The 24,236-nt window shown below is 38.7% G+C and overlaps 3 protein-coding genes across 4 annotated transcripts in view; 2 read left to right on the top strand and 1 right to left on the bottom strand.

Annotated features, from left to right (window-relative positions):
• The first annotated feature begins 47 nt into the window (after positions 1 to 47).
• On the top strand, positions 48 to 3,965 carry LOC124453698 (COP9 signalosome complex subunit 5-like). Its single transcript, XM_047004530.1, has 10 exons — positions 48 to 400; positions 701 to 752; positions 842 to 1,024; positions 1,103 to 1,231; positions 1,310 to 1,375; positions 1,448 to 1,533; positions 1,612 to 1,723; positions 1,814 to 1,879; positions 1,969 to 2,051; positions 3,505 to 3,965. The coding sequence occupies exons 1-10, from the start codon at positions 264 to 266 to the stop codon at positions 3,602 to 3,604; spliced, it is 1,014 nt and encodes a 337-aa protein (XP_046860486.1). The 5' UTR covers positions 48 to 263; the 3' UTR covers positions 3,605 to 3,965.
• On the bottom strand, positions 3,331 to 24,149 carry LOC124453691 (prolyl 3-hydroxylase 2-like). The gene is made up of 13 exons (XM_047004515.1): positions 24,140 to 24,149; positions 14,298 to 14,309; positions 8,842 to 9,396; positions 8,061 to 8,517; positions 7,862 to 7,995; positions 7,061 to 7,186; positions 6,277 to 6,441; positions 6,083 to 6,190; positions 5,726 to 5,821; positions 5,500 to 5,650; positions 4,872 to 4,995; positions 4,728 to 4,800; positions 3,331 to 4,169 (listed from the first exon to the last, which is right to left on the bottom strand). Exons 3-13 carry the CDS (start codon positions 9,265 to 9,267, stop codon positions 3,939 to 3,941), a joined length of 2,091 nt encoding a protein of 696 aa, XP_046860471.1. The 5' UTR covers positions 9,268 to 9,396; positions 14,298 to 14,309; positions 24,140 to 24,149; the 3' UTR covers positions 3,331 to 3,938.
• Positions 4,168 to 24,236, top strand: part of LOC124453689 (cadherin-23-like) — a 38,148-nt gene continuing 18,079 nt past the window's right edge. The window contains exons 1-27 of one of the 2 annotated variants that reach the window (XR_006951162.1): positions 4,168 to 4,787; positions 4,940 to 5,021; positions 6,378 to 6,564; positions 10,892 to 10,966; positions 12,592 to 12,654; positions 12,834 to 12,991; positions 13,368 to 13,418; positions 13,486 to 13,587; positions 14,294 to 14,407; positions 15,395 to 15,508; positions 16,048 to 16,188; positions 16,265 to 16,343; positions 16,490 to 16,596; positions 16,679 to 16,846; positions 18,508 to 18,645; positions 19,300 to 19,461; positions 19,545 to 19,716; positions 19,788 to 19,951; positions 20,022 to 20,156; positions 20,281 to 20,442; positions 20,880 to 21,048; positions 21,618 to 21,781; positions 22,177 to 22,461; positions 22,626 to 22,800; positions 23,400 to 23,563; positions 23,834 to 23,965; positions 24,047 to 24,202. Coding sequence is in view for 1 of the 2 variants with exons in the window: in XM_047004513.1 (XP_046860469.1) it covers positions 10,861 to 10,966; positions 12,592 to 12,654; positions 12,834 to 12,991; positions 13,368 to 13,418; positions 13,486 to 13,587; positions 14,294 to 14,407; positions 15,395 to 15,508; positions 16,048 to 16,188; positions 16,265 to 16,343; positions 16,490 to 16,596; positions 16,679 to 16,846; positions 18,508 to 18,645; positions 19,300 to 19,461; positions 19,545 to 19,716; positions 19,788 to 19,951; positions 20,022 to 20,156; positions 20,281 to 20,442; positions 20,880 to 21,048; positions 21,618 to 21,781; positions 22,177 to 22,461; positions 22,626 to 22,800; positions 23,400 to 23,563; positions 23,834 to 23,965; positions 24,047 to 24,202 (3,381 nt within the window). In the remaining variant the exon portion in view is untranslated. Of the gene's footprint in view, positions 4,788 to 4,939; positions 5,022 to 6,377; positions 6,565 to 10,807; positions 10,967 to 12,591; positions 12,655 to 12,833; positions 12,992 to 13,367; positions 13,419 to 13,485; positions 13,588 to 14,293; positions 14,408 to 15,394; positions 15,509 to 16,047; positions 16,189 to 16,264; positions 16,344 to 16,489; positions 16,597 to 16,678; positions 16,847 to 18,507; positions 18,646 to 19,299; positions 19,462 to 19,544; positions 19,717 to 19,787; positions 19,952 to 20,021; positions 20,157 to 20,280; positions 20,443 to 20,879; positions 21,049 to 21,617; positions 21,782 to 22,176; positions 22,462 to 22,625; positions 22,801 to 23,399; positions 23,564 to 23,833; positions 23,966 to 24,046; positions 24,203 to 24,236 lie in introns of both variants that reach the window. The other variant, XM_047004513.1, reaches the window with a different exon arrangement.

Raw genomic sequence — 24,236 nt, 5'->3', positions numbered from 1 at the left:
TCATGCGTGGACAAACTGGGACAAACCAAACCACCATATTGTGTGTACAAGACATTGTCAGCTCCTAAAATATTTTTAACAAACGAACAAATATACCTTCTTGTCAGTTCTTCCCGTTCTTCCTAATAAAACTCTTCTGACGTTCTTTTAAAGATGTCAGTTTGAGCGATGAGAACAAGTTAAGCTGTAAACCCAGTAACCCTCATGAATCAATACCATAAGTGAATGCATTCACATAGAAAAGTGGACTTTTACCGAGCTCAATGGCATCGTCTTCACTCGCCCAAAAAACTTGGGAAATGGAAAACAACATGGAATTTGTTTCGAGTGTTGATGCCATATTTTCTTATAATGGACAGGAGCAACAAGAGATTCTAAGTGCGAAGCCATGGACCAAGGAGTGAGTGTTAAAAACAATATTATATCATGACTGTAGTTGTACAAAGTACTGCTACTGGCATAATTGAGTTGAGAGTTATTTGATTTGATATCACTTAATTCAGCTATTATATCCGACGTGCTACCTCTATTAAATACATCTTGTGAAAATTCCTCTTATATCTACTCTATAAATCTATCAATGAAAAAGATTCAATAACTTTTTTTATTAATAAGAATAAGTAGAGCATTATGATATTGAACCTGAATTATTCATTGTGGATTGCATAAATAACACGTTGTTTGCTGCTGTTATTTTTAGTCCACACTATTTCAAAAACATCAAAATCTCCGCATTGGCTCTGCTTAAAATGGTATGAGATGATGCAGGTTTTTCCCACAAACTTTGTCGTTGTGTCTTGTCATGTGTATTCCATCTATGTCACTCTCTGTCTGACATCAGGTGATGCATGCAAGATCTGGAGGAAATTTGGAAGTGATGGGTTTGATGTTGGGGAAGGTTGATGGTAGCACGATGATAGTAATGGATTCATTTGCTCTGCCCGTGGAGGGGACTGAGACACGAGTGAATGCTCAAGCACAAGCTTATGAATATATGGCAGCATACATAGAATCTGCGAAGACAGTAGGCTTATCACTTTTCCTTTAAAATGTAGGTTATCCGTTGATAGGTTATATGCATTCTTATGTTACTATGCCATAGGTTGGTCGTCTTGAGAATGCTATAGGATGGTATCATAGTCACCCGGGATATGGTTGTTGGTTATCTGGAATTGATGTTGGTACTCAGATGGTCACGCAACAGTTCCAAGAACCATTTGTTGCAATTGTGGTAGGTTCTTTGTAAATTTTGACCTACAAGACATTTTTACAACTTCCAAAGACAAACTCTGCTCACTTCTATCTGCAGATTGATCCAACAAGAACTATTTCAGCTGGTCGTGTGAACCTTGGTGCATTCAGAACATATCCCAAGGTGCTCTCTGCTATGGTATTATGAAGGATGGAATGAAGAGTGTAAACTAACATGTTTTGACCTGCTACCTAGGGTTACAAACCACCAGATGAAGGACCTTCGGAATATCAAACTATTCCTTTGAGCAAAATTGAAGATTTTGGAGTTCATTGCAAACAGTGTGTGATTGATTAGCTTTGTTTTGAGCCACACTCCCGACTAAAATTACAATGTTAACTTTCTCTCTTACGTTTCAGGTATTATTCATTGGAAGTGTCCTATTTTAAGTCATCTTTAGATAAGCGTTTATTAGACATGTTATGGAATAAATACTGGGTCAACACGCTCTCATCTTGCACGCTTCTTACAGTAAGACTTTTTTCTATGGCGTACGTAATCCCTAGTGTGAATTTCCCCATGTGCCGTCCTAAACATCGTCATTCTATTTGTTTTATGAAGAACTCGAACTACACGACACAGCAAATTTCAGATCTTTCCGAGAAACTTGAGCAAGCTGAAAATCAGGTTATTGACTTTAAGGGTTGTCAAAATTTTTGTTGTTTTTGGTTAACTGTGTCGATGAAACACCCTGATTGGTGGTCTGTGTAATGTAGGTCGGACGAACGCCCGGATATCTGCACGGGGGAGATAGTGAAAAAAGAGAAGAAGGCAAATTATCTAAAGCCAGCAAGGACAGGTTGGTGTCAAATTTTATAGTTAATATAATAGTTTTATTTGCTGATAAACTAGATTGAATTTCCCCAAAACTTTGTGGAAATCATCTATGTACGTATTGTCAATGTATCGCGATGATAAGATCGTACGAGAGATTTCAGCAGTTTCGTTTAGCTTGGTCAACTAAGGGGGTGTTCACATTGAGTCAGGAAGGACTTTCGATCCGGAATGAACTCATTCCATTTTAAAAGAAATCCTATTGCATGTTTACATGAATCCGGAATGAGCTACAACTCGATCCGGATCGAGTTCATTCCTATTTTCGTTCCGGATCGAAATTTAGTGTTAACCTTCATGTAAACCGAATTGAGTTTCATTCTGGAATGAGATTGTGATTAATGACGAAGCACGCATCCACCATGCGTGTTGTCTTCTGGGAAATAGAAGCTCTAAAGCAAATAAGGCTGCTAAGTGTGCTAAAATGAGAGCGAAGAAAAGCAACTATTAGTTTCATGCAAGCATTAAGCTGTATTAACGCAGAAACAGTAGAAAAGAAAAGGGTTGTTATGATGTTTATGTTAGTTATCTTCAAAATTCCTGCGTAATGTCAATCCTTGTGTTGATTTCCCCTGTAAACACGGATTAACATCACGTTTAGATCGGGATTGAAAGTCATTCCTGATTCATGTAAACACCCTCTAATGGAAAGGTAAAATAAAGCCAAGTCACGTAGCTATCAGCATATATTCATTCATGATTTCTTTCGGCTGTGAATTCGGCGCGTGATAAAATTCACATGAGCCCGGTATCCGGGATTCAGCGAAGCGTTACATAAATCATTTTGGCAAATGGAAAAGATTAAGCACTTCACAACAAAAAACTTATTTGAACAGTTTCTCCATGCTCTGACTTTGTAAATTCATAAAACCTTTAAAATGAAAACGAATAATTTAGTCTGGTTTGAAAATTACAAATACAATGACTTACGACGCTTAAGAAAAGGTTATAAGTTTTGCGCTTGAAGTTTTTACCTCTTTAAATGACTCAAAATCATTTCACGCCTCGCTGAAGCCCGGTTACCGGGCTCATGTGTACAGCCCCTCACAAGATTACGATGAATTTCAAAGGTCACGAAATATCTTCGCGAAACACATTTCATCCTTTGATACACCGGTGACGTCATGACGTGAAGGGGAAAGCTCTGTCTGGGAATATGGTTTCACGAGGTCTTAGAAATGAATTCGATACGGACTGATGGAGTTAGCCCCGAATGTTTTGTTTGTCGACAACGCTATTCGTCATTCGTTAATATGCGTATTTATTGAAAAGCGAATATACATTTACCGATATTTAGCTAGATATTTTGTATCGTCAAGCAGTTTAATTCAAAAATTCGTAAAAACTTTAATTTGTCGTTTCCCATCCCGACTATGCATTCTCCACATTCCAATCTCATAAGCCGATTAATTTTTCAGCTCGAAGACTACAATCGAATCAATCCACGGACTCATGTCGCAAGTGATCAAGAACACTCTATTCAACCAGGTGAAGTCGACAAAATTGACAGCCAAGTAGGTCAGACGAGACGTTTTTTTATTCACGAGATAAATAAATGGACGTGCGTCGCCATGATTTAAATCCTCTTAAGGTTTTTTTTTCTGGACAAGTCCGACATATGACAAATGGTTTGTGATAAAAACTGATAATTCTACAAAGTATTTTTCGATAGTGTAAAACTTCCTTACAATAATCCTCTCTCTGAACTATTGAATGTTTAACGCTCCGAGTGCGAATTTTCTCGAGAGGATTTTCGCCTTTTGGGTTGTTTTAATCATAAAAATTTTTCCTAGCGTTTTTGGCCTGCTGCCATCTCATAATACGATATAGATGCCAACATTGTAATGCTTATCTACAGTTCTTTGTGATCCTCTGTTAATTTTTTTTGCGTATTCGCCTCCTTTCGTAAATTGTCTAAGATTTTGGCCGCGTCGTATCTTTGTTTCTCGTCGTAGCGCTGATCAAGCGTGAACCAGATGGGTAAAGCGCATCGAATGCCCTGCTTAATTCCTAGAACTCCGTGTAGATTTTCGAAACCAGCCGAAAATGCCACCATGCGTCCACATCTTGGCTTCACAATTGCCTGATAAAGACAAGTATTTGTAATCGTAGTTTTTCAAAGGATGTAGTTTTTCATACATTTATTATATATACATTTTTCTTTCAGAGATCCAGCAAAAATCGTCTCTATTTATGTGTAACGGCTCTAAGAAACACAAATTGAGCTAACTATAATGTTACACTGTCCCTTCTTTTCTGTTTTAGTGTTCCAGAAGTGGCGAAACCAGGGCTAATTTTACTCCTGCCAAGAAAATATTTGAGCAAAACCTTTTTTTTTCATCTCCGGCTTCAAGTTCCTATAAATCATGTTAAGCCGGAACTAGCTGTATTATACAGCATACTTGATAATGAATTACTAAAGGCTAAAATTTCACCTGTCTAATTTCTTCTAATTGTAAACGTAAATTAATCAAAAAATGAAGTGCGGTTATTAATTTTGACGCAACCTAGATCTGCCACTTTTACTTATCTCTAAAACCCTAAACTCTAGAACCCTGATTTCCAATCTCCACTAAGATCATCTTTCATAGTCCAATGTCAATGTCAAATATGAATAGTCGTTATGGCGAAACTAACATACCTCGATGGTTTGATTTTTTCCCGCGAAGACAAACTGCCCTCCGGCGAAGTCATCATTCAGGTAAAGAATAGCGCTTTAAAATAAATTAGTTGAAGATAACAAGAAGATTGCTTCCATTTATCTATTTCCACCACACCAACTCACCTGTAATCTCTCCACGTATAAGCCGGATGCTCTTTGCGACAAGTGACGTTTTCGCCATTATGTTTCAGAATGCAGTTGTCCGAATGGACGGGGTGGCTGATGTGAATGCCCTTGGATGGTTGCTCTAAACGGACCAAAACGGAGCATTAGGTGAGAGAAATTGCATTGGGTACGAGTCGTTGAATTTAATGTGCCCTCTCTCACTTGAATTGGCGAGACTCTGTTTCTTGATTCGAAAGGAACAGCTTAGGATTGATGGGAACACTAAGGCACAGGGATGGATTTACTGCGGTTTCAGGCGCGGAAGGGTGCTCTCCTCTTACCACTCTTGATAAGAGGGTGTGTAGGATGGGTGCTAATTTCATTTTGAAATTTAATATATCGAGGAATTAAGACAAAGCATATGTGATTTGTGAATAACAGAGCACTCCTCGAAAAGATAGCTCGCAACCATGTCATAAAAGAAACAGAATTTGGCGAAAAACTTTGATATGGCACCGTAACATACGCTAAGTTTCGACCGCAATCCACTTTAAACTAGAGCACCACCACCACCCCCCACCACCACCCCTCCCCCAAACAGAGCTGTCCTCTGTCTATGCCTGCTTGAAGACATTGTAGAATTTACCTGAACGGGCTCTTCTGCAGACCAGATGTGTATAACTGAAGTAAAGTGGTGTCGATAGTCGAAAGTATGCCTCAGTTATAATTCGCGCTTTTTCACTCAGATTCATGTACAGTTCAGCTTTCTCTAAGCTTGTGTCACCTTTTGCTGCAGCCTTTAAAACAATGGAAAATTTTGTTAATTTACCGTTTTCTTTGTGACACTGCAAGACACGCTTTTCACCACTTACCCACGTAGCATTGTTCACATTTACCCCTAAAAATTCCTCTTTTTTCGTGTGAGGACTAGGGTTATCCTTGTATCCATCACCTGCGTGACCCAGTGTCTGCAACAACATTTCATTACTGTTTGCTGCATTCAACTATATCTATGCGTGAGATCATTGAATTGATCACATGACTGGAAGGCTATCTTTTAAGTGAAAATTCTTGCATTTGCGTGAATTCAAATTTTACCTCCAGAACGCGTGTGTGTCTGTTAGCCGTGCGTGAAAAGATTGGGACTAGGTTAATTGCTGACGAGGAATTTTTGCCTAATGTAGCCTTTCAGTTATGTTCAGTTCAATGACCTAAACATGACTGTTTACCATTCCTAATTCGGTGAGTTTTTTACATTCATCTTCGCTCGCTAAACCATCGAACACCACACGATACGTTCCGTTTAGCTCCCCTTCAAACATCGTCAGTTTGGCATCCTTCAAAATGTGAATTTTTGAGTTAGACCGAGAAAGTCCGAATTTAAAGTAAAATCGCCTAACGAAATTATGGCACGTTAGTTAACCTGAAAGCGCTCGTTTTCTTGTAAAAATTTTTCGATAGTTTCTTTGGCTGGCGATGGAAATCGTTTATAAGGCTCATCCTTGAATTCTTCCTCGTTTTTAGACTGCTCTTCCTCCGCATTGCTTGGTGGTCTCTCATCTGGGTACTGACCAGTCTTCTGAAATGTCTAAATTGGCAATTATTATATGAGTTGTCATCTTTTTCAAACGACGTCGACACCAGGACTCTCGGACAGGACACCTTCGCTTAATGACAAACTAATGTTTTTGTTGCAAGATATGCTGAGCAGGTGAGTGGAATTTATCTGTTGTATTCCCCCCCTGAACATTTCTTCATCAGAATCTTATGTTCCGAAATGCGAATCAATGGAAATAGCGCTTATGTATAGGCGGTGTTGTTGACTTCGTTGTTATGTGCTTGTAGATGAAGATGGTCCATGTTAGTAGAGTCCTGAGAAGAACTGTTAGTGTTCTTGTTTATTGCCGTTTCGATTACTTTAGCAGCTCTGACTCTAAAGATGACTGCCGCTATGATTGTCGAAACGTCAGTTAACATCAACACCAACATTTTTTCTTAGGACTTTACTAAAATGGACGGTCTACAAACATGTGAGGATGCTCCCGGGCTCAAACCATTCACTATGTAGTTATAGCTGTAGATAAAAAGTTTATTTTGTCTGTAACATTATGAAGAGAAAATACTCGCAGTCGCAGCTGCAGTGAAAACTACCATGCCATAGTCAAGTGGCTTTTGCAAATGTAGCAAATATACTTCGCACGTTCTACCTCATAAGTTGTATCGGCAAGATCCTCTGTCCCTTTGTATTCTTCATCCAAGTCGAGCAAATACGCTTTGACTTCAAACAGCAGCTCCATTTGAGATTTGATGTCTTCGTAAAAATATTTCGCTTCCTAAAATGTCAAAAAAGTTGTAGAAGATGATGATGGTATTTTCTTCAATTGACGATGACGATGACGATTGCCTTCCATTGACGATGAAAGATGATCAAAGAAGTGCCTTCAGTTGAAGATAAAAGATGGTAAAGGGATTGTTTCAGTTGACCATGAAAGATGGTAAAGGGAATTGCGTTCAGTTGAGGATATAAGATAGTGAAGGGATTGCCTTCAGTTGATAAAGAAAGATGATGAAAGGAGTGCCTTCAGTTGAGGATAAAAGATGATAAAGGAATTGTCTTCAGTTGATGATGAAAGATGATGAAGAGACTGCCTTCAGTTTACAATGAAATATGGTAAAGGGATTGCCTTCAGTTTACTATGAAATATGGTAAAGGGATTGCCTTCAGTTTACAATGAAATATGGTAAAAGGATTGGTTCAGTTGACCATGAAAGATGGTAAAGGGATTAAGTTCAGTTTACAAATGATACTGTTACGACACCCCTACGAATCTCACATTTTTCTGTGGTTGACTGCATTTTTTTTCTTAGGCCTGCTTTATAACAGAAACAAAAATTGAAATAAGAAATATTTATCAGGAATTAGAAATTAGAAAGACTCGATTGCTCAGAAAACAAGCAAAAACGTTACATAGCACGTTTACAACGCTTAATAAAAGAGGTTCGCTTACCTCCCGCGGTGCTATTTGGTCAGTGGCGATGCCTTTCCCTTCGTAATAGTCGAGATTGGAGCGCACTCGGTCATTGAGAGGATTTAACATAACGGTTGTTACTGCACATGGCAACGCGTCGTCTTGACGACCAACTATAAAGGTGGAGGAACTAAGACACGGATCACATGTGACCGTTTAAACAAGGCAGGCGACTTACGTTGTATATACGAGAAATGAAGGAAGTCGTATTGCTTGCTTAAGTATCCCTCTTGGGGATAGTTGAACATCATTGATAATTTTCTTGGACAGTCGAGGGTACATAACAACAACTGCATGTGATATCCATAGATGCCCCCTCTTATATACTGTTGCCTGTCGTCCACCTCTACCTCGCAGAGACATTTACACTCGTTATATGCTCTGGTGTACTCTTTGATGGATTCTTCGAAATATTCAACAGACTTCTCCCAATCTTTTGCGTTATAAGCCCTGCGACCTTTCTCGTACAGCTCGTGATGCTCTATGGGAGCCAAGCTTTCAATGTCATCGAACACAATGTCCTGTAACTCCGGCAGATCTCCGTAGTACTTCATGTTGTCTTTCATCTGCTCATCAGTCGGATTCAAACGGAGATAGGTGGACGCTGCTTGTACTGCCATTCTGTTATTACCGTGCTTTGAATAAAATATATTAAAAAAAATATATTAAAATATGTTAAAATATAAACGTATTACTATGGGAATGAAGACAACTGTCGTCTGTGGAATGTTTCCGAAGCAATGTTTAGTGATAAAAAAGTGGCGTTAACTTCAGACTTATCGAAACTTAGGAATTTTCTTACAACATGTTGATCGATTATAGTTTAGTGTATAGCTTGTCACATACTTAAGTGCATTATCTCTATTGCTTATGTCATTCTAATATGGGGGCAGCTCATTGAATTTTCCGTTAAAAATCTCCCATCTACAATTGAAAGTTTCCACAAGGTAGCTGCCCACCTTATGATATGCGTACTGCATGTAGCTGTAAGGAATTCTGTCATCGAACCGACGGCGTACGTGTTTGGAAACTTCAAGTCTGTTTCCCATCTTTCCCAGCATACAGGCACTCGTGCAGTTTCTCTTGAAGCTCAGGTAGCGAAGGTATTCTATTGAATACGATTCAGTTCGCGTTTTAAAATCGTTCTTGCATTTCTGTTGACACTCAATCGTGTATTTTCTTTCATTTTGCCAATCTTCGATGGCCTCGTTGAATTTCGCAAGTGCATTCTCCCAATCTTCTTTGTTATAGAGGCGCATGGCGTCAGCAAAGAGTTCATCGTAAGCCGGGTTCACCTGAACACTGGAGGAAATATCGTCGCAGTTTATGCTTATTGTCGCGAGAAAACCAACAATAACTTGTAAAATATACACGCGCTCTCTCATTTTCGATGTGCAAATCTTCTCTTTACTACAAATATCTGAATACACGAACGGCTAATATCAAAAATGTATGAAATTTTACACAGACAAGCATTGTTTGGTTATTCAAGCTCTTCCTCTTTGACATTCAACCTCTCTTCGTGTTCAAAGTCTTTGACTTTCAAAAGTGGGTAATTTCCGGCTTGCATTATAATGGCACGATTGTCAGTATTTGCGCGCGTTTTTTTGTAGTCGATTAACGTGTTTTTATCAAAGAGTTTGCGGTTTGAAAAGATTTCTTTTCTCGGCCATTTGTTGAAGTGCAAAATTACAACATTTCCAGCAAATATATAAGTTGCGTGTTGGACAATTCCACTTAAATAACACAAATGAGAGAGACGTTCCTTTCTTCTTCTTGTAAGCTGTTGCGTTTTCGCTTCGCAGCGTCAGGGCTACAACTTAACAGTTTTTTTGCCCGAGAAAGACCGTTGCTGTTGCTTTTTGAAGGGTCGCCAAAGCTATAAAACACTCCCCCGAACATGGTTCAGTAAAGCGTTCATTTTCCATTCAGATCAGTTGAAAGTTGAAACGCACTTTTTCCTCGACAGACACGCGACAGCACAGCAAACGTCAATTGACTCGAAGCTTTTTTTTCCCATTCGATATTTTGCAACGACCAATGTTTCGCGGAAGCGCTTTTGTCAAAGTATTTTTATCAATATCGATGTTGTATGTAATTATACGCTTGAACTGATTCATAATTTGTACGTTTTGATACTAGCGACGCAGGTATCCAATCGGAAAAATCACTAGAAGTTATTTTCACGCAAGTGACACAACAACAGCTGCGAACTGAGATTTCTCTCTCAATGGTGCTTTACCATTTATCTTTGCGTGATTTGTTTTTTTTGGTTTTGGATGCAATAACGTAGTCAATTTAAGAATCTTTTAAGAATGATTCGACAATGATCTCAGTACATGACGTAATTGATTTTTGCACACAATACCTGTTCCTCCGTCGCGTGATGACGTGATGGAGAGAGAAGAAAAGATTAAAAGGCGAGAGCCTGCCCTGGGTACTAATGTCCGTAGCGTGAACGAGAAAATAAAAAGTGAAAGCGTTTGCGCTTCTAAGTGTGTTGACCCGATAGGATAGATTTTTGCGCTCGGCAAGTAATCTTTTTAAGTTCTTCTCGAGTATTTGCTTTCACTCAATAGAATCCTCCTTTTGATTTACGATATTTCTCCCCCGTTCGTTTTTACTGTCTTGCTTACGACGGTTGAAATCGCCCGGATCAAATGGGATTAGTTTCAACGCAAACATTTCTCCATTTGTGTTGCTATGTAAAGTTTAGCGCAGTTTCAAGAGAAACTTTGCATGAAAATGGTGACGTTCAATTGCTGATTCCACGAATGTAGCTTTACGGCATCATTAAAACATATACAAAGTTGGCTTTTTACAATTTTGACAGTCTCTATGGAAAAACAAATCATTTCTCTTACATTCGTAGAATACCTTGGCAATGCTCTCTCGTGTTTACGTAGTGATTTATGATTTATACAGCTACGTGTCTGTTTGCATGTGCAAACGCCAGTTGCTGATCGCGACGAAAAGAGATGCAGTGTGAAAACATTTTTTATTATTCAGGCGGGATCTCGTTGAAGATGTCTTGGTGGGAAAGTTTCTGGTTTGTCTATGTCCTCTCCGTGGTAACCTTCGTAGGTAAGGTCGTTTTCAGCTTATTTCTCACCTACTTCTAAGCTTCGTGTCGTTATGAACACATAGAGTCGTTCGGTTATGGGTTTGAGGTCTTAAAATTAGCTCTAACTACGGTTGAAATGTCGTGAGTTTCCTTTGCAGGCGACAATTGTCTGTCTGATGACTTTGTTTCTAAAATTCATTAAAGACGTACCCGTTAGATGAAGTTATTCCAATGCTGATTGCTTTAAATGTTTAGGATGTATTGCTTATGCTTACCGGTTTATGTATGTGTGCCTTCTTCGACTTATCAAGGCTTTTCAATGAAATTTATGGAATAGAATCCCGAAATTAAATATCTCGCGCAATTCCATGAAGTCAGTAACGTCTTAAACCCGAAAGTTTCTAGAGATCAATATCTAGGTTCGGATAACAATGAAAATTTCTAGTTTACAATGAATCGTTTTCTACATTTTATTCTATTCTAAATATTTGGCTAGTTGCAGCTAGCCTGGATAGGGCCAATTGTAGCCAGGTTAAATATAGGGCCAGTTGCAGCTAGCCTGGATAGGGCCAATTGTAGCCAGCTTAAATATAGGGCTAGTTGCAGCTAGCCTGGATAGCCAATTGTAGCCAGCTTAAATATAGGGCCAGTTGCAGCTAGCCTGGATAGGGCCAATTGTAGCCAGCTTAAATATAGGGCTAGTTGCAGCTAGCCTGGATAGGCCAATTGTAGCCAGCTTAAATATAGGGCTAGTTGCAGCTAGCCTGGATAGGGCCAATTGTAGCCAGCTTAAATATAGGGCTAGTTGCAGCTACCCTGGATAGGACCAATTGTAGCAAGCTTAAATATAGGGCTAGTTGCAGCTAGCCTGGATAGGGCCTATTGTAGCCAGCTTAAATATAGGGTTAGTTGCAGCTAGCCTGGATAGGGCCAATTGTAGCCAGCTTAAATATAGGGTTAGTTGCAGCTAGCCTGGATAGGGCCAATTGTAGCCAGCTTAAATATAGGGCCAGTTGCAGCTAGCCTGGATAGGGCCAATTGTAGCCAGCTTAAATATAGGGCTAGTTGCAGCTACCCTGGATAGGGCCAATTGTAGCCAGCTTAAATATAGGGCCAGTTGCAGCTAGCCTGGATAGGGCCAATTGTAGCCAGCTTAAATATAGGGCCAGTTGCAGCTACCCTGGATAGGGCCAATTGTAGCCAGCTTAAATATAGGGCCAGTTGCAGCTAGCCTGGATAGGACCAGTTGTAGCCAGCCCTAAATATAGGGCCAACTGCAGCTAGCTGAGATATAGGGCCAGCAAGTTGCAGCTGGCCTGAATTTTTGGCGCTTGTAGCTAGCTCGGATAGGGCCAATTGCAGCTAGCCTAGCTACTATCAGTGATCGTGTCTTATGGCCTCTATTTAGGGCTTTAAGGGTTCAATAGAATGAAATTTAATTTTAAGGCTCATTTTTGCGGAAAACAACCATCTTTTGTACGCTAGGAAAGTCACTTAACAATGGAGAAGGATACCTGGCGCTCGTGCAACCTGCCCTTTGTGTCTTCAACTCTTTTAATTAAATGATGTACAATGGGATGTTTTCATAATCTTGCCTTAAGTGGACTTTTTTTCCTTGATCCTCACGATTTCTTCTATTCATTAGCTGGATTGGATATCAAAGACTACTCGGATGCCATAGAAGTCACGGAAGAACAAAATAAGGAAAGTGCGTTTGATCTGCTGACGTTTAATTCTCGTTGAATCTGCTTTTAATCCGATCTTTTTTCAATCCAATTTTCTTATTTACAAGCAAATGAAACTGAATTGGGCTATATAGCTTTATTCATACTGGATAGCTTAATCACGCAGGCCCGCAACATGATAATATCCTGTGTATTTATTTAGCATGGGTTATCGAAAACACATCTCCTGGGATAAGTGGTTCACTTTCGTACAAATTATCGCCAGCGGGCAGAGATTACGAAACCTATAAAAAGTTCTTCATTGTTCAAATCAACGACACTCATGCGTTGCTCAAACTAAATTTTAGTTTCAACTTTGAGGTAAGATCGATGAAAACATTTCCAATATGTGGTCTTCGAAAGATTGGCATGAATGGCGAAGTGTTAGCGAGGAATGTTTTATTATTATACAGTATAGTGAAGTCAGTCTTAGTTTTACTTCTATACAAAGCAGATATTCCTCTGTTCATTTACTAGAAAACAATGAATGAAATGAATATAGTCTGAGCACTGTAATAAATACTCTCATAAATAAAACAAATGAGGTGATTGGTCAATAGCTGTGTGTTTGCATTAGCCTGTGCAAACCGATATGAGCTCAACCAATTAAATCAATTTTGCGTTGTTTTTTCAATTCGGGCTAGCTTTGCTCTACGATTATCGCGTTGAAAAATTCTTTTTCTTTATTAATTGAAAGGACGCATACACAAAGGATCAGAAGATGAAGATTGAAAGTTATAATAATCTCGTAAGGATGATGTGTTTTTCAGCTTGCGTGTTGGTATCATTGATTGGGATGTCGTTGTTTTATTTAGGGAGATAGCGCTGGAGTGTTAACGCTTACTGTTAGTATCATAGATATCAACGATTTTCGTCCCGTGTTCTTAAACCTTCCTGCAACAATCAACTTGAGCGAGGTGAGGTCTTGTATGTCATATCACTAACTCTAGGAATTGTACCGGGGCAAGTTGTTCATTCTACACACAACGTCAAGTTGCAAACTTTTTTTGCCGAAGTCATATTTTTCAGTTTTGGAATTTTTGCTTAAAACTACTATTTTGTCCACTGTTCTGTTCTGTATTCGTTGCCCAAATCAATTGACAAAAAATCAAAACGACTCATAAAATGTTAAATAGTTTTAAGTGCTCAATAAAAAGTTTGACTGTTTTTAAAATTAGTTACTTAGATTCTTTTCTCTTTTTCTCGAAACTTCCAAAATGACTAGGGTATAAAAGTAATATGTTCATTGATTTCGACGAAAGTTTTTAACCAACACTTTCGTTGAAAATTCCGAATAAAAGGAGTTTTTAGCAGTTTTCCGAGGCATAGCCCCTCTTTTTATTTGGTCATCACTGTGCAGACAGACTGGCAATTTACTCACATTAAAAACAGTAGATTTCTATAGACATTAATAATAACTAGGCCTTGAACATTGCATCGCTGCACTAAAACTTGCTCGCTGGCAAATGCCGCCGGCAATACTTCTAATTTGCCTCAGAAAATCTCGCTTCCGTGATTTTTGAAAAAAACCCCGCTAACTTTATTTATTGCAGGCGAGGAACTAATATAAGCCCATTTTTTGTTTCGGCTTTCAACAATTTAGTCATGACTGTTGTGTTTTAGGCACTCTGCGTTGGATCTAAATTTTTCACCGTGAAAGGCAAAGATGACGATGCTGGTAAATCAGGGACCAATAAACATAACGCAATCACTTTCTCTATAGTCGATGGAAATGTTGTAAGTAGGTTTTATTATTGCCTTATGAACAACGCATTGAACCAAAATATGTGAAACGCTACCTGTAAGACAAAACCCTAATAATTTTTTGAAGCCGTGATTTTACCCCAGACACGCGAGATTTTACCCCAGACTCGCGTGTGTAGTCATAAATTATGATAAATTTTCACCCCTCGAGAGAATCTCGAAACACTACACACGCGTGTCTGGGTGTAAGATTTGGCTTCAATTATTTGCTTCAGGTAGCGTTCCATGTATTTTAGTTCAGTGGAACAACGTATCGACAATAAGCGCCAGCGATAGTCCAAGATGGTCGATTGATAATTTGTTTATGAATGAAATGAATTTTCTCTCCTTTCCTTGGGATGAAAATAAACAAAGAGAGCATTAATTTCTTTTCAATTGGGCACCCAACATGTCGGATGGATCGTGTAAGAACGCTCAATTTCACTTGTATTCCAAGCTTGGATTTTTTAACATTAGATTCACATTATTCATATTCCAGTAGCATAGCGAGCTGGATTAATGGAAGGGGGGGGTGGGGGGGGGTGTCGCGTTTTCATTTATGCGTGTTTTATACAGCATATATACTGTGCTGTTTTATAACATCAAGCAAAGGATTTTACATTGCGTAAGTCAAGCCGTGGAAAGCAATTGTGAATTTTTTCCGGTCTGGTGACAAATCTAAAAATTTCCTTGAAAATCTTATTTGCCATTGTAGATACCAAGTATAACCTAACTAGCTCTGAATGTTGGTGTGTTGAAAGTTTTCTTCATAACTACCTCGGTCACAGCTCCTATTCACTGTTGCAAAATATGCATGCTTTTCATGGCGCAAAGCAATTGTTTCGCTTGAAGCTTTTTAGCGAAGTATTCCTTAAGCTTGGTAAAAAAAATTACCTGCGTGATGATCACGCTGTTTTCTCGTTATATAGTATCGCTTCCACGCACTGCAATCTTGCCAATACTTTTTTTCAATAATATTAGGATGGTGTGTTCTTGATAGAGGATGAAACTCAAAAATCTGCACTTTTGAAACTTAAACATCGCGTGGATTACGATGTAGGACCCACGATGTACAATCTCACAATCAACGCAACTGTAAGTGTTGATGGTTGTTGAATTTTGGAGAGTAGGGTTCTCATTGTTTGCTTTTTCAAACATTTGTAATTTTTGCATTGTAGTTTTCAACCATAGATAACATGGTGTTAGTGTATTTATAAAGAACCAAGTGGAAGCACAATGTATAGTAAAAGCAGCACTTCTCGCACTTTTTAACCGAAGTCTCTTCGTCGAGACAAGAGAGATACTTGTAGGGTTGATTATACGTAATTCATCTTACACTTCATCCTAACTTTGCTTAACTTTCTGCATTTATACATTGTGCATCAGCACTAAATGGTTCGCGAAGATCTATAAATGTTTTGCAAACGCTGATGTGAGTCATTTCACCAAGAAGCAGACAATTACGTACCATCAAAAGTTCAACCAATGTCCTTCACTCGGTAGTCCAGAAAATTAATTGTGTGAACATGGCAGTTTTTTATTTCATTTTATACGATCAAAAATTAGACAAGTGGCCTCTGGTCAGTGTTGTAAATAGGCAGTCATAGCTGAGTTTTTGATTGCATTTCTTACAGGACTATCGTAAAGGAGTCAACGAGGAAAATGCTCTCTGGTCGTTATCGTATCTTGTCGTGCATATAACTGACGTTGACGATCAGTCAGCGGTCTTCACTCGAAATTTGTACCAAGTCTCTTTGCCCGAGGACAGCTCGACGGTAAATGATGCAATCTTTATTGGTGAATAATTCTCGTGATTTGTTCTCAATTTGGCTTTCTTATGTCGATTCCAAGGGAACTTTGGCTGCATCGGTTCTCGCCATGGATAAAGACAAAACTGAAATAGGGAAAATAAAATATGGGATAGTTGACGGTAAGATAGTAGTTCCTAAATCTCTTTTAGTCATTTTCTTTCTTTATGACATGTACTTCACAAAAATCACCGTTCCATTGTATGCAATGCAAATTATGTCAACATTTTCCTGCTACGTCCTGGCTATTTTATGATTCCTTTTCCAGCTAGCAATCCCGGTGATACTTTTGCCATTAATGAAACGAGCGGTGAAATAAGGCTTGTTGGCACTCTTAATCGAAATAACCGATCGTTTTTCGCATTACTTGTGTTGGTAAGTCGATGCAAATGTAATGTTTATTTTTTCTTCATCTTTGTCGTTTCTTTTCTAACCCTCGTCTTTTCTCATTCTCAAGGCCAATACAACCTATCATGATCCCACATATACCCAGGTGCTCATCGTCGTTAAAGACGCGAACGTTAATTCACCCAAATTCATCTCCAATCTGTACTCGGCTCGAGTGGCGGAGAATGCTGAAATAGGGACTCTTGTGCTTGTGGTGCAGGCAAACGACGCCGATGAGGTACGTTCCACGCATGTTCAGTTGCATGGTTGTGGACAATTCCATCAATATTATGATCAAAACGTAATAGTTGGCTTGATAAACCATCCATCTGCATCATCGGCATTCGGAGGACATTCTTCAATTTAGTAAAGTTTTTTTATGTAAGGCTGTTATCATCGTTAGAAAAGAAAATTTCTCAATATGTTGTTTGTAATTGCTTAAAATTGTATTCGTTGACAGCACCAGGTAAGTGTGAGAGAGGAAGAGCAGACTTGTAGATAAGTGTAAGATTATCGTTAGGTCACGTTTATGAAATATTTCTTCTTTCATGCATTCGCCACTACTCGATCACTCGTACGTTCGTGCTAAATGGTAAGTTATCAACTTAGCTTGTCGTTTCATGATTAAATACGGACTTATTGTTATGCAACCGAGGTAATATGCTGTGTTGACTTTGCGGTTGAAAAAAATATGAGTCAATTTAGATATTTTGGAACATTATAGAACTTGTTGCTGCTTTTATCGTTTTTGTCGAGGTTAAGTAATGTGATCAGAATATGTGGATATAAAAGGTCAGAGGAAAAGTTCAGAGCATTGTCAAAGTAACGGCATTGTGGACAAGTGTACAACATGTTGAGATATTGGGACTGAGGACTAATATACAATATGTTGATGTGATGAGACTGAGGAGTGGTGAAGAATATGTTGAGATGATGAAACTGAGTAACAGTTTGGAATATGTTGAAGTATTGGGACTGTGGAAAAGTTGAAAATACGTTGAGATGATGGGACTGAGGGGTAATGTACAATATGTTAAGGTGACGAGACTGAGGAGTGGTGAAGAATATGTTGAAATATTGGGACTGCGGAAAAGTTGAGAATACGTTGGGATGATGGGACTGAGGACTAATGTACAATATGTTGAAATGATGAGACTGAGGAACAGTTTGGAATATGTTGAAATATTGGGACTGTGAAAAAGTTTAGAATACGTTGAGATGATGGGACTGTTGGTCAGATTGGAATATTTTGAGATGTTATGACAGTGGAAAAGTTCAGAATATGTGTTGAACGTTGGGACTGTGGGTCAGTTTGGAATACATATGTTGAGTTGAGGAGGATGAGGATCACTTTGGAATAAGTTGTGACAATGGGAGCGAGGAACGGAGTGTGTTAACAAAACACGACAGTTGGAATTTGGCAGCTTTTTAAATTAAATTAAGTTTTATTTCCTAATTTTACATCATTCATTTTGCCTTCACGTTTTATTCATCGTGTGATTGACCATTTAAACTTTGCATGAAACATTGTAATGCAAGCTGTAAAATATACGTGCAATAACACGTTCAATTGTGTGGTTGAAATTGAGGTGATTGACCATTTAAACTTTGCATGAAACATTGTAATGCAAGCTGTAAAATATACGTGCAATAACACGTTCAATTGTGAGGTTGAAATTGAGGTGATTGACCATTTAAACTTTGCATGAAACATTGTAATGCAAGCTGTAAAATATACGTGCAATAACACGTTCAATTGTGTGGTTGAAATTGAGGTGATTGACCATTTAAACTTTGCATGAAACATTGTAATGCAAGCTGTAAAATATACGTGCAATAACACGTTCAATTGTGTGGTTGAAATTGAGGAAACAATATCTCTTCAACAATTTTTTTCAGGGCAATAATTCGGTCCTTGGTTATTCTCTCGGAAACGTTGATTCCAGCTCATTTTACGTGATTACTATTGGCTCTCTTGGATTTGTTTATGTCAACGCAACGTTGGATTATGTCGAGAAAAACATTTATAATTTTACAGTGAGTCTTCGTTATGAATCCTACAACGTTTCCAGCTTTTGTAGTTTGTACGTATTTTTTACATTATTCAAGTAAAGAGAGTATTTACGAAGTAAATCGATTATCAGACGTACGATGGCTGTCGTACTGATAAATGCAGTGATCAGAAACCTTTCAAGAATGTCTTGTCGCTGTTCGTTTCCTTTTACCTGCCCCCTTTTGAATAAAAATGTCTTCAAATCGATATTGTTGAAAATCGTGAGAAAATGTTTAGCGCGTTTGACAAATTTAAGAGATTGATTTCGGCCCGTATTAATTTTAACTTACGATGTGCTTTTTAACACTAGGATATCCCTTTATTTGCCACCCCCTCCTCCGTCCTTCGTCCTTTTAATTTGCAGGCTCTCAAAAAAGCTTGTCTCTTCGCTTGTATTTTTGTAGATTATTTAATGTTAAATGTTCGGCATTTCAAACCATTCACTCCATTGAAAAGTATACCAGAAAAGCTTGAAAAACTCACAATATATCTCATTGTCAATGTGCATGGTAATACATCGATGTACATTGAAATACATCGATGTACATTGAAATACATCGATATACATCTGCACTATTATACGTCACTATATTAGTATTATGTGTTTTATCATTTCCCATTTCGTCATTTTCCACCAGGTCACCGCGACAGAACTCTACACGCAAGAAAAGTTCTTTGACACTTCCGTAATCGTACTGCGCGTATTCGAAGTGCCCGAAAATGAAAACAGTCCAGTATTCAATCAGTCAACTCGTTCAGTGACGGTCACCGAGAATTCTTTACCAGCGAGAATTCTTCAGGTATTGAAAGTTTTGAAATATTGAATGAAAGTTTTCAACCTTCCCATTCGTTTATATCCGTAATCGATTTCGGTTTCCTCCAGGTCTCCGCGACAGACAAAGATCAAGGGGAGTTTGCGCGAATTGCTTACTCAATCATTGACGGATCTCTCGGAAAATTCACGATCGATAACGTAACTGGATGGATAAATACGACGTCACCATTGGATAGAGAAGATAAAGATGAATATCGTCTGTCTGTCAGGGCTGTTGATGGTAGGATGAGGGTAGCAAAGGATCTCAATTCTCTTTGTGTTGTTACATCGTCATACATTATACATATTTAGGTGGTGAATTTACGCGTCATGCAGACGTAACTGTCGTTGTAACAGTCCTTGATTCGAATGATCATTCACCAGTATTTTTGGCCAATAACTACACAGGATCGGTTGTTGAAAACAGTAACCTTGACAACATCATTCTAGCCGTCCAATCAAGAGATTTTGATGAGGTATGGGTATTGAATAAGCAACGATGGCTATAGCTCACTCAAATATTATCCTAACTTTTTTAACCCGCAGGGTATCAACGCTTTATTTGAATATTCCATCATTGGGGGTGATGCGAAATTTTCTGTTGTGACAGAAGGAGAAATCGGTTACATCAAAGTCAATGGTAGCTTCGATTATGAAACAAGAAAAGCGTTTAGATTTTTGGTAATCGTGAATTATTCATCAGTTTATCAAGTGCAACAAACATTGAACTTGTTGCCGAATTACTTTGACTGTTTTTTAGCTTTCGTAATCGTTACTAACTGTCGTTTTTGAATACGTTGTAAAGGTCGTTGCTACGGAAACTGCAACCACAGAGCGGCGCAGAAGTAATGCTTCTGTATTTGTGACGGTTATTGATGTCAATGATAATGCTCCTGTTTTCTCGCCGGTCAGCGGTTATGTTGCAACGATTTTCGAGAACAAGCCCAATGGAACACCAGTGGTTAACGTAAGACAAAATAAATTATTGATCGTGCGCCATCGTTTCAGAAAGGGAAGGTGCTTTTGTAATCATTTGGATGTGACATAGAGTTCCAACATCTGTCCATTATTTACATTCAAGGCATTTCAATTCAAAATGCATGCACACTCTAATTGGCCGAAGTTTTAAACCTCTACTACCGTACTTCTTCTATTTAGCCCCAGAGAGAAGTTATTTTGCAACTGTTTAAATGGGGGATTATTAGAGGAGGGGGGGGAGGAGGCTAAAATGAGGCTGGAGGCTAAATAGAGGAAATACGGTAAACTGTGCAGTCTCCTGCTTGCTCCCGCCTCCTTTCCATCTGTGACAAAGTAGCATGTCTCTACACTCCCACATACACAACCTCCCTCCTTAAATCCTTGCTATGTCTTAGCTTCTGAATATAAATTTCTCACTTACGACAGGCGAGTGCAACTGATGCAGACGATCATGTTTATGGTGAGATAACGTTTAGTCTACTGACGTCATCTTTCCCATTCCGGATTAATCCAAATACGGGAGAGATTGTGAGCGATGGAATTCTTGATTATGAAAGCCGACGTGGTTATAATTTGACGGTACAAGCTAGTGATGGTAAGTTAGTACATGTTTACGTTGATTTTTAGTGCGATGTTTCCTTGCAAAAATCAGAATTAATCGGTAGTTAATGGAGAAATGAAATAAATATATGAAACATTTCATGGCTGATGCACATTACGAGTGAAATAATAGTGGTTTTTTTTTAAACTTGGCACTTTCCTTGGATACTTAGTTGCTTCCCTTTGTTGAGCTAAACGCTTTAGATTTGAGTTGTCGACTGAGACTATCTTTCGTCCAGTGTGAACGGGCTATTTGATACGACGATTTTTTTTACAGTATTTACGCTAATAGCGTAGTTTCTTCTGCTTTTTATTATGTGCTTCTATTGTTGAAACATTGACTGTAAAAATAGTGCGACTTCGACAACTCGATTATATTTGAATGTGAAAACAAGCCTGCTTCACAAGAACAAGGAGCAGTTGCATTCGCAGTTTTCACAAATTTATTTTTGTTGGGTTACGAATAAAAAAATAATCAAGTGGTCAAAGTCACCCTGTTGTCAAGATCTTTCCCAGTTTACGGTACTGTGTCATGAACCTAGGGGTTGTCTTTTGTAACTTTAGGTGGCCAACCAGCTCTAATATCATACGCTCCTGTTTTTGTTAATGTTGTCGATGTTAACGATAATCCTCCTAAGTTTCTCCAGACCAACTACGTCGTTAATATAAACGAGAACACGAATATTGGGACAGCGGTCTTGACTGTGACGGCGATCGACGATGATGAGGTAAGGAAGGGACCCTAAATTTTTGAGTTTTTTGAATTTCTCTTATCGTTTTTGGAACTCTTAGGGACCTTTTCCCGGTAGTTTGGTGCTCCCGGTTTCGCCCCAACTGACAATATTTACGACTAACATCTGCTTTTGCTGAGTTCATATAGAGGTGCAAAGTTGATGGTCTAGGTTTGATTCTTGAAATGTTTGATAGGATATTTTTTAAACTTTCTTTCAATTTATTTTTCAAATTGAGTTTTGCTTTTTGCCACCTTTCAAGATGGCGTCCTTGCTTCACGCTGGCCTCACGTTGACACGGTTGTTAGATATCTAGAGATTGGGTTCTAAATAATTGCTTCTGCCACGTTTTTCTACGATGTTGAACGCCATTTTTCTTCCTTATTATCAAGGGATCAAATTCAAAGATTACCTACTCCATTTGCGGTGGCGATGACCTGTTTAAAGTGGACTCTAATGGAGTGATATTGGTGAACGGTACGTTGGACTATGAGATGAACACCTCATTGAAACTCACGGTGTTTGCCGAAGAGAGTTTGACGAATGAGAAGTTCAGGGCGAACTGTTCCGTGGAGGTGATTCTGAATGATGTGAATGAATACGACCCGGTTTTTCTTGAAGAAAGTTACTTCGCTACAATATATGAAAACGAAGAAGTAGGAGCGACAATTGCTCAGGTAGGGCGTTGATGTGTTGATGATGTCTTTCGTAAAGTTGCTTGGAAATTTTAATTTGTAACCTTGCTTGTACAAAATTAAAAGTTAAACTTGGCTTGAAGCGTCTTTCGCCTTGCCCACCCCTACCCTTTGCCAAAAGATAACTTGATTTTTTTTTGTTTAAGGTAAAAGCCTCCGATCAAGATGGACGTTTCAGCAGCATAAAATATTTTATCATTTCTGGTAATCTCGATGGATATTTCACGATGAATCAAACGTCCGGTCTTGTCAGGACGAATACGTCTTTCGATTACGAGTCGATGAATCATCACTTTTTCTTGATAGTGCAAGCATCTGATGGTGAGTGCGATTTTTTGCACAAAGAATTTTTAGATTATAGCGCTGAGTTAAACGATTAGGTTAAGTGAAATGATAAAGCGATGCAGTATAAATTAGTTGGTTTGTCATATTTTCCTTTATTAGTTGTACTAAATCTTCATGGTCTTTACTTATTGACGAGTAAATCATTAAGAACTGATTAAATTATTCAGTAGAATCCTCTAGTATTAGATTTACTTTCTTAAGTTTGAGTTGTCGACTGAGCATGTCTTCCAGTGTAGACATACTACAGGGTGCAATCAGTGCTGTAGAACTAAATTTATTAGAGGGGGGCTCTCTTGACAAAGCTGAAGCCATGAAATTTCGAAAATTTACCCATTTCAAAGGTAGAAGGGGGGCTCCTCCCCGAAGCGCCCCCCCCCACTTCTACAGCACTGGGTGCAACGATTTTTCTGGTTGATTTGAAGTATTACAGTGATAGCGTTGTTTTCTCTGCTTTTCATTATGTCTTTTAATTGTTGAAACATTGTACTGTGGTTGTTAAGAACTGATGATATCGTTCATTAAAATCAGCCATTGCTTCTGTCAATTCTAAGACGTGTCATCAAACTTTTTGTCAGATGGAAATCCAAACAGGACATCTCGAACGTTTCTTGTTATTAACATGAAGGACCGAAACGACAATTTCCCTGTGTTTTTGAAATCTTCGTACAACGCCACAATACCCGAGAATCTTCCCCCAAAGACTGTTGTGCTGACTGTCAAAGCGGTCGACCACGACGTTGTAAGTTCAATATGAAACCACGCACATACAAAACAACACGACTAAGTTTTAAAAATTGTCACGTGACATCGATGGGCATTTTCGGGCTATCTCGGTTTGCTCTGAAAGTCCGTCAACTTTTACAGCTTTTAAAGCTCTGTGACCCACTTGATGGATGGGACACGATGGATTATTCCCTAATTATTATGTATTATATATGTATATTTATTACTGGCGATTGTTGCTCCTTATCTGAGAAGTAGCTACACCTCATTTGCTTTTCACGTTTAGAATACGAGCAACTCCGACTTGCGTTATTTTGTTTTGAATTCGGATGCGAAGTTCGACGTAGATTCCTTAACCGGTCAGATATTTGTGAACGGATCTTTAGATTTCGAAGCTCAAGAGAATTACGAGTTTCAGGTAGGCTCATGAAGACTTACTTTATGTTCTTTGTCGTTATTACATCTGTTTAGTTCGAAATTTTTTATCGTACATACGTAGGTGATTGCGGAGGAGTCTTCGAACAAACTACAACATAAAGCGTCGGTATTCCTCAGTTTGTCCGATGTGAATGAGTATGATCCAGTCTTTAACAACACTGCTTATGTTGTAAACGTCAGCGAAGGAAGCTCAGCGATTGGATCGCCTGTTGTTCGGGTAAACTTCCTGTTAGCATTTCAGTGTAGGGAAC

The sequence above is a fragment of the Xenia sp. Carnegie-2017 genome, unplaced genomic scaffold, assembly GCF_021976095.1.
Source record: "Xenia sp. Carnegie-2017 unplaced genomic scaffold, XeniaSp_v1 HiC_scaffold_25, whole genome shotgun sequence".
Taxonomy (NCBI): Eukaryota; Metazoa; Cnidaria; class Anthozoa; order Malacalcyonacea; family Xeniidae; genus Xenia; species Xenia sp. Carnegie-2017.
This window is presented reverse-complemented; position numbering and strand designations above follow the sequence as displayed.